At 38.4% G+C, this 13,637-nt stretch overlaps 1 protein-coding gene across 5 annotated transcripts in view; it reads left to right on the plus strand.

Annotated features, from left to right (window-relative positions):
- VEPH1 (ventricular zone expressed PH domain containing 1) overlaps positions 1-13,637 on the plus strand; it is a 152,265-nt gene that overhangs the window by 51,882 nt on the left and 86,746 nt on the right. For all 5 annotated transcript variants that reach the window (XR_005295024.2, XM_038417300.2, XM_043492363.1 and 2 more), the window contains exons 5-6: positions 120-286; positions 3,072-3,281. Coding sequence is in view for 4 of the 5 variants with exons in the window: in XM_038417300.2 (XP_038273228.1) it covers positions 120-286; positions 3,072-3,281 (377 nt within the window). In the remaining variant the exon portion in view is untranslated. The remainder of the gene's footprint in view (positions 1-119; positions 287-3,071; positions 3,282-13,637) is intronic.

Consider the following 13,637-nt stretch of genomic DNA (forward strand, 5'->3'; position numbering starts at 1 on the left):
AGTTGTTAACATGCCACACCGGTATGGCGGTATCTAGCTATAGGGATATTGGTATCAGAAAGGCCAAGATGGCAGATAAAGCTTTGAAACATATTTCTCTATTTTCATTCTGTTAACAGGAAATTCCATGTTGCTGCGCGTGTTGCCCTCTGTGTATGAAAAGCGGCCACAGCCAATTAACAACCATCTGATAGAGCTGGTGGCACTGATGTCTCAGCTAGAGCAAGCAGAACAACAACACCTTCTAAGGCTATTTCAGATAGTGGCAAGGAGAAAGCAACCTGAGGTAAATGTATAATACCAGACATTGCCAGTGGAATAAGGTTATTCACTCTCTGGAGAGTTTATGTTGTTCAGAACATCCTGACAGTACAGTAAAATGTCCCACGTACTGCATGTACCAGGTCAGTGGTTCTCAACCTTTCCCATACCAGGAGGCTCCCATGTTACAACAGAAAGGGTTTTGGGACTACCTGCAAGTAGCCATAAAGAAAGAGAAGGTGATCCTGACCCTGTTGGACCTGTTCGTGACCCCCACACTGAAAATCTATTAGACAGGACTAAAGCTCAAACAATGCAGCAAACATTTTGTCCAACTATTTGTTTGATTTGATAAATGAATTTGATTCAGCCACACTCTCTTTTGTGTTTGCTCTCTGCAAACATTTGAGCAGTAGAAGTTTACCTACAAAAATGGTGCTGGAAAGCTCACTTTAGTGATTTGGATGAATATTTGTGGAAACTGAACTTTAAATTCAAATGGATAAGTGTGTGCTGGATGTGATTGTTCACTCAGTCAGACATGCAAGGAACCCCACCATGCAGCTTATTCAACCAATTACAACTAAGCAACACAGCTTAAATTTTGAATATTTATGATCAATCCATATAGTAAATTTACGAGACACTGGTTGAAAAAATGCAAGGATATTACTACCTTCCCATGGATATTCTGCAAGAAGAAAAGGACACTGAATTTGTCAAATAAATTACTTTTTGCCAATTATTTGCTCAGCTCAGCTAAAGAGATGGTCAAATCGCCAGGAAAATGTTCAGAGTGCTGACATTTTTACTGAGTTAGGGAATGTAAACTATTTTACATAAGATACGCTGCTATAATATACTACATATTTTCAAAAAACCTTCGAAGAGCAAGATTTTTGCAAATGTACTTTAATTACTATAATTTAAGTCCATGGAAATTTAATGGAATCTGTACAGGCTGCCTTAGGCAGTCAGAAAAGATTTATTGGGGGTCTTTAAAGCTGGCACTGTTATCTGGCCAGGGATGAAGAATTTAAAATGGGAGACTATTCACCCTGACTCAACTCATTTTAGCTTAAAATTTCCTGCCACTTTTGGTTATTCCTTTGGCAGTTATATGTTGTTTCTCATAATTACATTTCTTTTTTGAAGATAAGGATGTACTAAAAAAGCTTAAAATGTTTAAAGTCAAGTTAAAATGAACTAGTGTCAGAATATGAGTGAGCAAGAGTATAACTAGAGCAAAACGTGCTTTGAAAATGATACACCTATTTACACAAGCATGACACTTATAAGGCACAGAACATTAGAACTGGGTACAATGCTGGCTACTTTACAGAGCACACATTTAATAAATCTTCATAAAAATCAACAGTAGTTTAATACTGCCCCCACAATAGCCAACGAAACCATATAATAAATATACAGTTAAAGAGGAAATGTAACTCCCTTTGAGAACATGATATTTTTCAGTCAGATGGGTCCCATTTTACCATTGCTTGTGAGTCAAAACACTTTCCTCACATGATTCATACTGTCATTGCTTGTGCTACATTGCTTTGTATGTCATGCACTTCCTAGTAAAAATGGGATGAGCCATTGTGAAAAGATGATGCCTAAACCAAGGATATACAAATATGCTTTAAAAACCTGATCCAACGTTCACTGAAGATGGTGGAAAGACTCCCAATAAATTCAGCGGACTTAGGATCATGCCCTTATTACCCAATCCAGATCCATGCAAGTATCTATGCTCGACTGTGGCCATCTTTAAACTACTGCATGTTTCTACAGTGCTTTGAAGCTATGTCACATTACATAAGTGCTAAGTATTATTTATTATTACTAACAGCTTATACTGTCAGCACATCTTCATTATGTTGACAGAGTATTTATTTTTCCTTATTATGAGCAGTAACTCTCCAGAGTTCATGCACCAGTGAAACAATCACATTCAACATTTACTTCTCATCACATACATGCATTACAATAGTAGTGTGTGATCACATAAACTGAATGCATCCGATGAAGTGAGCTGTAGCTCACGAAAGCTTATGCTCAAATAAATTTGTTAATCTCTAAGGTGCCACAAGTACTCCTTTTCTTTTGCGAATACAGACTAACATGGCTGCTACTCTGAAATATATGACAAGTCACTCTGACTTGGATATATATTGATAGACACTTAATAGTCATACAGTAACATGCACATATTGGAATATTGATGCTGCTGTAGCTGACCATACTGTGTACTGCTTACTGGATCTTTTACAGTTTTAAGGACCAGATCCTCAGCTGCTGTAAATTGCTGTAGCTACACTGAGGTCAATGGAGCTACATCATTTCACACCAGATGAGGATCTTGTCCCTTATTCCTGTCTTTGTTTCAGCCACTAGTTTTAGTCGGTCTCTTGGGAAAAGCAAGAATTTCTATAAATCCTTAATTTACTGCATCACGGGGAAGATTCACAAATTGTTTTAATCAATAAAACATAGCATTAGCAAAAGGAGAAAGTTTTGGTTTTCACCAGTTAAGCATTTCCTTAATTATGAAATGTCGCAGTTATGCATGTAGAAGTTAAGGCAACAGTCCACACTTGTTCCATGTGTGGAACTGAACTCCCCTTTACCTCAGTGGGAGCACTATGTGAAGATTGTCACAGGTAGAAAATCTTTAATATTACAAAAATGGATTGGCATAGTTCGAAATCAAAATCTAATTGCTCTTTTATCACTGCCATATGCAGTATTTGTCTTGGCTCCATTACAAATATATTTGTGATTCATTTTCCCTTTTTATTTTATAGGTGCTAAAAGAATGCATTCCTTTTCTAATTGGTCACTTAAGAGACCCTAACCATAATGATATTATCCTAAATATACTGATAGAAATATCAGGCTATGAACCGGTAACGTTGACCAGTTTTCTTCCAATGCTGAAAGAGATTGGTGAGACTTTTCCAAGCCTCATTGGACAAACCGCAAAGATTTATGGAGCTGTTGGGCATGTTGATGAGGTAAATAACTAATTTTTTAAAAACATGTTTTCCTCCCTTTGTTTGCTGGGCCCTAAGTAAAAGATGAGAGGCCCCATTCAGTACCTTCTGGACTTGCAACCAAGCCTCCCAATTTGTACACACTCACAATATTACTGCCAAGTACATATAAGACACTAAGTCACAAGTGTAACATTAGGGTGGATAGGCAAGCCGATAACAAAAGAGATCAGTCAGGGTGTTGTAATTGCTGACTGCAGTCGTGTCCAGCCATCCGAAGGAATATAGATACAGTACTAAGTCCTGAAGAAGGGAGACATGAATTGATGTGGAAGTGGACAATCTTCCACAAAAGATTACTGGATGGGGGCAGGGAAAGATAAAGGTCTAAAGAAGAATTAGGACCGTGCATCAGATGCAGTATGTCTCCTTTTCTGTTTATGGGTTCTGGAGTTGTTCTCTTCTTAAGACATATTTTAAAACTTTTACATAACACAAAAAGATCATTATTTAGATAGCAAAGCCAAGTGAGACTGCAGTATCTAGTGTTTAAATTAAAGGCAGAGCATTTGGGGGGGCGGGGAGAATCTACAGCCTTTGTATGTTGTTAAATTTAAGAAACAAATAAACAGTCCACAATGTTGTTTTAATAAGGCAGTAAAATATGAACTGATTTGGATACCATAATCTAAATATTTGGCGTGTGTCCATAGTTAATTGGATATTCTATGCACATGTCCTTAAACTGAAACTGTTCCCTGGGGATGATGGATCAGAGTCTCGTCTCAGGAACACCAGTGTAAATCTGGAATGACTACATGGACATTATGGAGTTACTCTGGATTTACACTGATGTAACTGGGATCAGAATCTGGACCAATGGGATTATTATATATAAAAAGTCAATTAGTGGGAACACATTCTGGAACTCTGTACACTGTCTTTTAACTCTGTATAATAGGAAGGTCCACAAAAGTTTGGATGGGAGAGTTGTATTGTATGGTGTGCTTGCAGATCTAAAGGAGTTCTTTTGTGACCATCATGTGATATAGCACAAGGTACAGTGGCTGCCATCAAATGTCATTCATTAGCTGTAGTTGCCAGCTCATTTCCTTTTTCAAGTACAGACAAAAGTGTCAGTATCTCCAATACTGTCGGGAGGTTTGGGGGGGGGGTAAAAGTTGACTTTTTAATGCTGTGGACTTTAATTCAGTACTTGTCACCTCTCTCCTGGCAGCCTGAGTGAGCATGGATGATTTTTTTTTTTTACAGGGCCCCACTCCTTTGAGTAATCTTGTAGCATCTAGGCTAACAATGCTACTGGGAGGTGCATGGCTGAATAATAAATTTGCATATCATGCTAATAACTTGCACCATTAAGACTACCCATTTTAGTGCTTTACTCACTAATATGAAATCTTGATGTCATTCTAAATGGAGACCACAATTAGCAAATAGTGCATGTGTAACTAATCCGTATACTACAGACATAACTATAGTACATAAACCTCTTTCATATATACCCTCTTTGAGGATGGAGACTGAACCCCTGTCTTTCCACTCCTAAATGACAGTTATCTTATTAACAATAGTAGTAGATCCTGTATCTTCTTGGTGGTTCAACCAATAGAGGGTAACATTACTCACACACACACACAAAGACATTTTGGTCTATTTTAAATGCCCTAAATCACTAACTATATAGGGTTTTGTTGAAGAGAGCACTATAGTATGTTCAATCACTTTGTAATATCTCTGTCATAGTCCATCTTTAGATTTATAGTGGAGTGATTGTCAATCCCATATGCTGCACAAGCTCTTCTACTTTGCTGATATCTGCAAGTACTAAGAAATATAACCCTTGCTGAGATTAACACCGGAAACCTGCAAAGTACTCTCTACTCAGAAGACATGGTGTGTTCTGAGGACACTGAGCCATTAGGTAGAAACATGGCATGTCATAAATTCTCATGAGGTTTTATATTCATTCCTCTGCATATGTGCTTTATGTGTCATTCACAGTTATTAATAGACATTTTCCTTCAATTTCAAATCAATAGCCTGTAAAATTAAAATTAATGTTGTGTTAAATTCAAACAACTTATGCTAAATTATTCAGATTTTTAGATTTGTGACAGAATTTGATTATAGACAGAACATGCGTGGAATATAGTAAATGTAAACATTTTCAGAAACATAGTAGTGGTGCCTGTGTTACAATAATCTGATTAGTTTATTCCAGTAAGAGATAAATCCTACAGTCTCCTCTCACGTCCTACGCAGAGATCACTCATGCAGAACTCCCACTGAAGTCAACTGGGCTTTGTCTGAGTAAGGGCTATAGGAGCTGACCCTCTCTGTATAGATCTGAGGTAGAATAACTTTGGAATATCAAGAAACAACTTAAATGTTTTGAAATCCTTTATTGAAGTTTATTTTCAAATTGTCCATTAAAATGTCAGCATAATGGTATTTTGCTCCTGAGACAACAGCATTCATTTTTCTGAAAATGTAACTCGACATTTAGGTTTCTTTCTTCAGCTAAAAGATCATTGTTTATTTCAGTGATTCATCTTAAGCTTAGGCCCAGTACTTCAGCGCCTCCTATAAGGTTTTCTTGCAAGCGGGTTGCAGGGTCGAAAAAGTATAACATACAAATTATATTAACAGAAACTCATATTTCTGAATAATTTCTATGTTGGAAGTGATTTCCTGGGGTCAAATATATGGAAAGACACTAAAGTAACTCCACTATAGTGTGTTCCGTCTCAGGAATTGAAACATAATGCAGACTGTATAGGGCGCATAAATGCAGATGAGTCAGGGAAAGGAACATATGGAAACAGGTTGCACAAACAGAACTTTTGCTATTGTATCACATATGAGCACCAAGTGCAGGTGCGCACACGCACACATACACGCAGAGCTTCCTAATGTGACCGCTGCTCCCACCATGTTCTTCAGTGACTACCTGATCTAAATAAAAGATGCAGTTAGACTAGTCAGCCACTAGACTGCAGGAGACAGAATACAAATATCCTGCATGCAGGTGCTTTCCAAATTCTTACATTAGGAATTTACCATAAGATTTGCCTTCCTGCATCAGACCTTGGGCCCAGATCCACAAAAGTATTTAGGCTCCTAACTTCCAGTCCTTTGGTTCATCTTGTCCTCTACCTTGCAACCAGTAGAGGCTAATAGTGAATATGTCCGAGAAAGGTGAAAAGAGATATCATAAAGTACTGAAACCGTGTGCTCACCCACCCCCCAAACAAACAAACAAACTTCCTGATCCCATGCAGGTACTTAGGTTATGCCTTGAAACATGACATTTGGATTATTGTTATCATTATCTTCATTTGCTTAGCTACAGATGGTTCCAGGGTCCTAAATAGTGACATTGACCTACAAAGAAACTCTGGAGTAAATACTCTTTCTCCTACCACCCATCTTCCTTCATCCCAAAATATTTCTTTTGTACCGTGAGGCATCACTGTGCCTCTGTGTTCTGCAGATTGTCACACAGCTCACTGACAGACATCAGCACACAGAAGTAATAAATATGTTTGATGAGGAAGGAACCATAGGCGGAACTAGCAGGGAAGACTGCAAGCTCTGATAAATGATCTGCCATCAAGATGAAGGTGCAGTTCAGCTGGCTTAACCCAACAGAGACTCTGTAATACTGTACGTTGCCTGCCCTGGTGTACTTCAGACAGACTCAAGTTATATCTAGCTATGTTTTGTCCATCACTAGTGTTGCAAAGGATAAATTGATGTGATAAGAACACACCAGGAATATAGTGAAGTTTATGGGAAAATGCTCCTTCATGCAACTGTTTTCATGGATGGGGAATTGTCATTCCCATAAACTTAGGTTAGGTAGTTGCTTTTATTGAAGGTGAGAGTCTGATGGAGAGAAGGGGGAAATTGGGCTGTGACCATTTAGATTCTGGTTCAGGGGATGAGATCAGGGATTGAAGGTGTAATTCTGCCTCTACAGTCCAGTTGGTTGATGGGGAGATTAAGCATGCAAGGGTTGATAAATCAGTGCAGACTGCAGGGACCCAAAAATCAAGGCTCCATGTAATTGTTTGTACCTTGCTTAAGTGTCAATATAATCAGCTGTATTTGAAAATCAATTGATGACTTTTTTAGAATGCACGTGGTGGTGGTGGGGAGAGGGGCAGCAAATGGTGTATATACCATCTCTATGAGCATTTCTAGTCTAAGAATGTCACTTTTGTTTAATAATAGACAGTGAAATATACTAGCAAAAGCCATTTTTTTGGTTTGATTTCACTAGTTGCAATAGGGAAAATTCTGTCTTTTGGCTCTTGATTTGCAGTATATAGTGCCATAACAGACAGGCGATAGCTTTCTGCCCACAATGGTGGAAAGAGCACAAGAAGAAATCATGTTTACTATTTCTAATAGAGCTTGGGTCATTTTGAATTAGATCGAATTAAATAAATCTTATGAGAATTAAATCAGACCTCTGTTTCAGCTCAGCAAGTATATCTGCCATTAATGTAAAAAACCCAGGCTAGCAGGGCAGAGTGAGCCAAAATTAGCTTGTTGCTGCCTTTTAGCATGGTTAGGGAACCTAGTAAAATTAACCTTCCCCAGCAATTGATATTGAGCAATCCCATGCAGCATTTGTTCATTTCTACAAACAATTCTTAGCAGCTCACATCACACAAAAGCTTTACAATCTCTAACTAATTAAACCTAAAACTGGCTGAGCTGCAATTAGAACTGAGGCATTTGATTCAGGTTCTGTATTTAGTCCATTAGACCATTTTTCTCCCATTTGAGAGCATCACAGATCCCAGTAGATGTATATTGCTTTAACCACTTTTCTGAGGCATTCTGCTACAGCCTCTTTGCTGCAGTGGTTCGTAATAACCTCCTTATAAGTGACAACATTTAATCAGTACTTTGGCACTTCAGTTGATTTATACCAATACCAAGTATAAGGGATTAATGGTCTAGATGGATTTTACATCTCATACAGAGACTGAAATATTAAACAGTAATAAATCAATTTACAAAGAAACAATTTGCTGAGTATTTTTCCTATATATTTCATCTGTCATTATATGTAGAGGTATAGCTACCAAACTCTCTTCTGTCTCAGACTGGGGCATATATACCTGCGGTGTATTTCCTCTGAACCTATCTTCTGTAAGTGTTTAGTAACTGAAGTTATTTCCTGTGTCATATATCTTGTTTTCTAACTAGCTGTAACATGCTGATTTAGTGTAGTGTTTAGTTACAGTCTGGCTATGTAGCCATGAACATTGAGTATTTGAAGGGATGACATACATTTGACTTGTTTGTCCTGTTCCAGTGACATCTGGCAGACCTTTCACTAGATATTGAAAAACATTTATAGAAGCAACAAGCAAAGGTGAACTTTCCACATGGTCAAGCAACTCCTTTTCCCTTCTTTTTTTGCTTTCTAAAAAATGTCCTAGATCAGCGTTTCTCAAACTTGGCCCCACTGATCAACTCCTCCTCCTCCTCCTCCCCCTCCCTCCCATGTGCCTCCTGCACATTGGGGAACAGCTGTTCAGCGGCATGCAGGAGACACTGGGAGGGAATGGGAGGAGTGGGAATGGGGCGCGCTCGTGGGAGAGAAGAGTCAAGAAAAAAGGAGGGGCAGGGGTGGGGCCTTGGGGGAAAGGGGAGAATGGGGGCAGGGCCTGGGGCTAAGCAGGGATCTTGGGGGTCTGTGAAGAAATTAAATCAAAATGGGGGTCTTCGGGTTGGTAAAGTTTGAGAGCCGCTGTCCTGGGTAATGGAAATTGTCTGTCCTGATCCAAATGGCCAACTGGGTTAGGAACAGTATAGACAGGAAGAGGAATGTTCTTTGGACCTGGCTGTGTGTCCTGCTTATTTGCCTTTACTTACTGACTCTTCTCTGAACCACATTGTTCGATAGGTTCAGGTAAGACTGATGTATTTCATATTGTACTCAGGTCAAATGATGCATTGTTAAGGCTCCCAAACAATTTGCCAGTATCTTCCGCCTGGTTACACACACTTATAACCTTCTGAAACATCCAGCTTCAGTTTTTTGGCCTGAAATTGTCCATGCTTAGAGTCAGACTCTCATTCCTGCTCTGGCTACTTTTCGCTGGGAAGAGGGGCCAGAGTGTCATATGGGGTCCTACACACCCAGCTTCTGGTTAGGGAAGAATTCCTTGGTGCAGGAAGTAAGGAGGATAGCTACAGGCTGTCCTTCAAGGACTCCCCTACAACCACTGGTGTGTCTGGCTTGGAAGCAGCATGTCCAGGGTGGTTTGGGGGCAGGAGAGGTGCGTTGGAGATGAGGCTGCAGCACAGAGCACTATGGAGATGCTTCACAGCCTAGGGAGGTTACTCTAACTTAGATAGGCCCCCGAGTCTATCTAAATTATGTCTGGGGCCTGCAGCAGGGAGAGTAGCCTAGACTCAGGAGGCTGCAAGGGTGATTTAAAGCTACCTTCACCTCCTGACATGTAAGTTCTGTACTGTACAGAATCTAATCCTTGGTCTTTTCCCAAACGGTGCATTGCATGTTGTTAGTGGAAGTTTGGGCATTCCTGAATTCTGGGAGTGGGGAGTAAAATATACAATTACTAATGTTGTTCCTGAAAGTTTTGGTGTTGGGCATCAGTACTGGTTAGGCACAGCATCGTAGTAGTATCATTCTGCCTGGTATAATTTGTGCATGCAACCTAATATGCAATATTTAGCTCTGATTTTTAAAAAGGAAAAAAAGTGGGCTAGAATGGTATTTTAGTAACAGTGTAATATGTTGCCATGTAGGGTGAGTTGGGGTCTGTATACAAGGTCCCTCTTAGGGGGTTAAGCAGGTTTTGAAAGCTTTGGGGAGATATTTTGTGTTGTTCATAGGGAGACCTTTTTTGGTCTCCCATAATAACACGGTGGTCCTCAACTCATGCTCCAGTTTTCTTCCCAAGGTTTTGTTAAAATAGTGCATTAGCTCTCTTCAGAGGTTCTGACATTGAGCAGGCAGAGGCAGTGGCGCTGTTTTGGTATCTGCAGAGCCCCTGAAGCTGCCTGACTCTCAGCTGGAGGTAGACTTTTTGAAGAAAAAAATTCATTTCTTTGAATCCTTCAAAAATTCCACTCATCTATAACCTTTGGATGTTATTTATGACAGTGCAGCAAATCAACTAAAGATAAAATAAGCAGACACACAGCTGGCAACATACAAGCTGAACAGATGTCAACTATTTAGAAAATGAATAATTAGTGCACCCAATAAAAATAAAGAAGTAATAATCTCGTGCAAGCATAGCTGTTTAGCCATAAGCATTGCAGCAACTGACCAAAGGAAATAGCCTAATTTATTTTGATGGTTTGCAACAGAGATGTATCAGCAATAAAACTACTACCCATGCACATATACTAATGACCCCTTCTTATCTTGCAGCTCACCTTGGTGATGCAAATATTGTGTGTCCTGAGAGTCATTCTAAATATGTCTCTTTTCTGATTTTTCATCTTTTTTTATGTAAAATAGCTTGAGTTGGAGCTTTGTTACAGATATGCCATTTGCATAGGTCAGTTAAACTTAGAGGAGGGTCAACCACAGAAATATCACATGAAGAAAATAGGTGAGAACTGGAATAACAAAGGTATTGTTGGCATTTTGCTATTTGTTTACAGTTTATTGGGAGTTTAAGGCAGCTTGCTTAAGGTATTTTTACTATTAGTTGTCCTGATCCAAATCCTGAAGTCTTTATTTATTTACTCCTAGTTCCTTCCTCTGCGAGGTTTATTTGAATGAGTGCACAAGGATTTCAGGATTTGGCCCTTTTTGGGTATAGACTGTAAAGGTAGATAGAAAGTACTGTAATGCTGTCTAGCTTCTTGAAGCAACTTCTTGTGCTGTATGTATAACTTCTTGTACTAAAATGTATTCAGTACCCAGATAGTTTAGGTAGAACCCCTAAAGAAATGAGATCTTGCTAGAAAAGCCTAATACATCCCCTTAGATTAAAGTCTGTCCTCCTTTCACACCCACAGATTCCACTGATGTTAGTGGGAGGCTCATGTATGAATCTGAAGGCAGAACTTGACCCTTAATTGGCAATTTTTCAAAAGTAAAGCATCTCCAGTTTGGGCAGGATAGTCAATTGGACATTTTTAGGAATACTACAAATACTGAGTGTTTTGAGCCAATACAGTTTTCAGCTCACCAATGTAAATCTGGAGTTACTCAGGGTTTCTTTTCTAGTCTCCTGATCCTGCTTGATTCCACACAACAAATATTTTTAAAATGTTGCCTATCTTGATTTCCTTATTTACAATCTTCCCCCACAACAGGTAATGTAATACCATAAAATGCAAGAGATGCTTTTGATAAAGCATATAAATATACAAAATAATCAAGCTTAAAATAACAATGGTTATTTACATCTAAATACATTTTATGGGGAGTTTTTAATCTAAAAATTGTGGCAAAGATAATGGCTGCTTTCATGCTGAGTTTTTCCACTGTAGTTTTGCTTTGTATAATAATTATGTATTATACTACTAGCTACAGTTTATTGTTCTACCCCTTTCTGGGCAAACAGCAGCATTTTAGTATTGCTGGAATCATTCCAGCTGGATCAAAATATCATTAAAATGGTGGAAACCTCCATTCCAGTTACGTCTGCTGCAAATATTGTTTAGGAAACCAAAAATGTGTGTTAGATGTTAATTGAGCCCTTGTTTATCTCCTGAAGGGAGGAATGTCTTCTAAATAAATTAGTGAATATATACCAAAAAGTTAAGATCTCTCAGACCCATAAAGTAAAGGGAAAAAGGCACCGACTCAGACCATAGCTTTTCAACAGATAGATTTGCTATGGTTAGCTTTTAATAGATGTTTGAAGAGAAGAAACAACTCATCCTATCTGTAGTCACTGTGCAGTATATGTGCTACTGCTCCGTTTGAAATGAGTCCACTACTTTTTCTTTTATAAATATTTTTCATGCAGTATTTTCATGTTCCAGCTGCATTGGAAATTATTATTTTCTTCCCTTCTTAAATAACCCAAGAAGAACAGACATGAGAATGTCATTTCACTGAAGTACACACGGAGTATTGTCCTGCTAATTTTTAGGAAACAAAAAAAGAAGTTTTGGATTCTGTACAATGTTTTTATTTTTATTTACTATAGATCCTGAAAGCAAAATTTCTTCCTGGTTTTATAACAACTTATAAAGTGTGTACAGAATAGACTGTGATTTCAATGGAACTACACCCATTTATACCAACTGAATCTCTGGTCTTGAGTCTGTTTCATTGGACCTGGCTAGTACTTATGCAATTTGTGGCTCCAGTGCACTCTTCTCAATACCTGTCCTTCTAATGTTTTGATGAATGTGGAGTTTGAATGTATTACAGTTAATGGAGCAATCCTAACAAAACAGAGAAATCTTGGTACATCTCATGGAGATATACTTTAGGATCTGATATAAATAGACATACACACACACACTTTCAGAACTAATACATACATCTATATCTATATCTATATCTATAGATATATAGAAGATCCTAACATATATCTCTCTAAGAACAACATTTATATAGGTAGTTTTTATTACACTTGGAGATATTACCAATTGCAAGGAGGAGATCCCAGAATATCTTTCAGAAAAAAAACCTATAATATCGGCATTACCGGAGGAATTACATTAGAATCTGCAACAGTGTCTACTGAATTGAATGCCCAAACTCGCACTGGCTTAGTGGAAGCAAGAGCAGGCTCAAGATGATAGCAGTGATTGATAGAACCCTCATACAGGGTGAGACTGGTTAGTTTAGACACTGCTAAAGTGTACAAATGCAATAGCCCCGATCAGCTCTGAGCCCAGTAAAATTAGGTGGGAGACACTTTAATAATCCTTTAAAAAAAAAAACAACAACTAAAAAACAAACAGACATTCACATGGAAAAACTTTAAGGAAATGCATAACTAAAGTGATAATGCTCTTTATGCTGTTAAGCTGCTGGTTGCACTCTACAATCGTTTTAAATGTTGTTCTACAGTTATGCAAATGAACTACCAGCTGTTTAACTGTATATAGGACTTTTTCACCTAAATTGTGCATTTCCTTAAAGTTATTTATGGGAAGATTTTTTAAGTGAATGTCTTTTTGGCCCTCATTCTCTAAAGCCGTTTACAGCACTCTGGTAGTGTAAAGGGGCCTTAAAGTAGGTATAAATCTTTATGCTGCCAGAGGGGCTTTAGTGTAAATGAGAACCAGGCCCATCATGAGAAATAATTCCTGCCCTGAAGATGTTACAGCATAACGAACAACAGGGGGGAGGGGAAACACAGGACAGAAAGGTAAACAGATCTTCCC

Source organism: Dermochelys coriacea, chromosome 9 (genome assembly GCF_009764565.3).
Source record: "Dermochelys coriacea isolate rDerCor1 chromosome 9, rDerCor1.pri.v4, whole genome shotgun sequence".
NCBI lineage: Eukaryota > Metazoa > Chordata > Testudines > Dermochelyidae > Dermochelys > Dermochelys coriacea.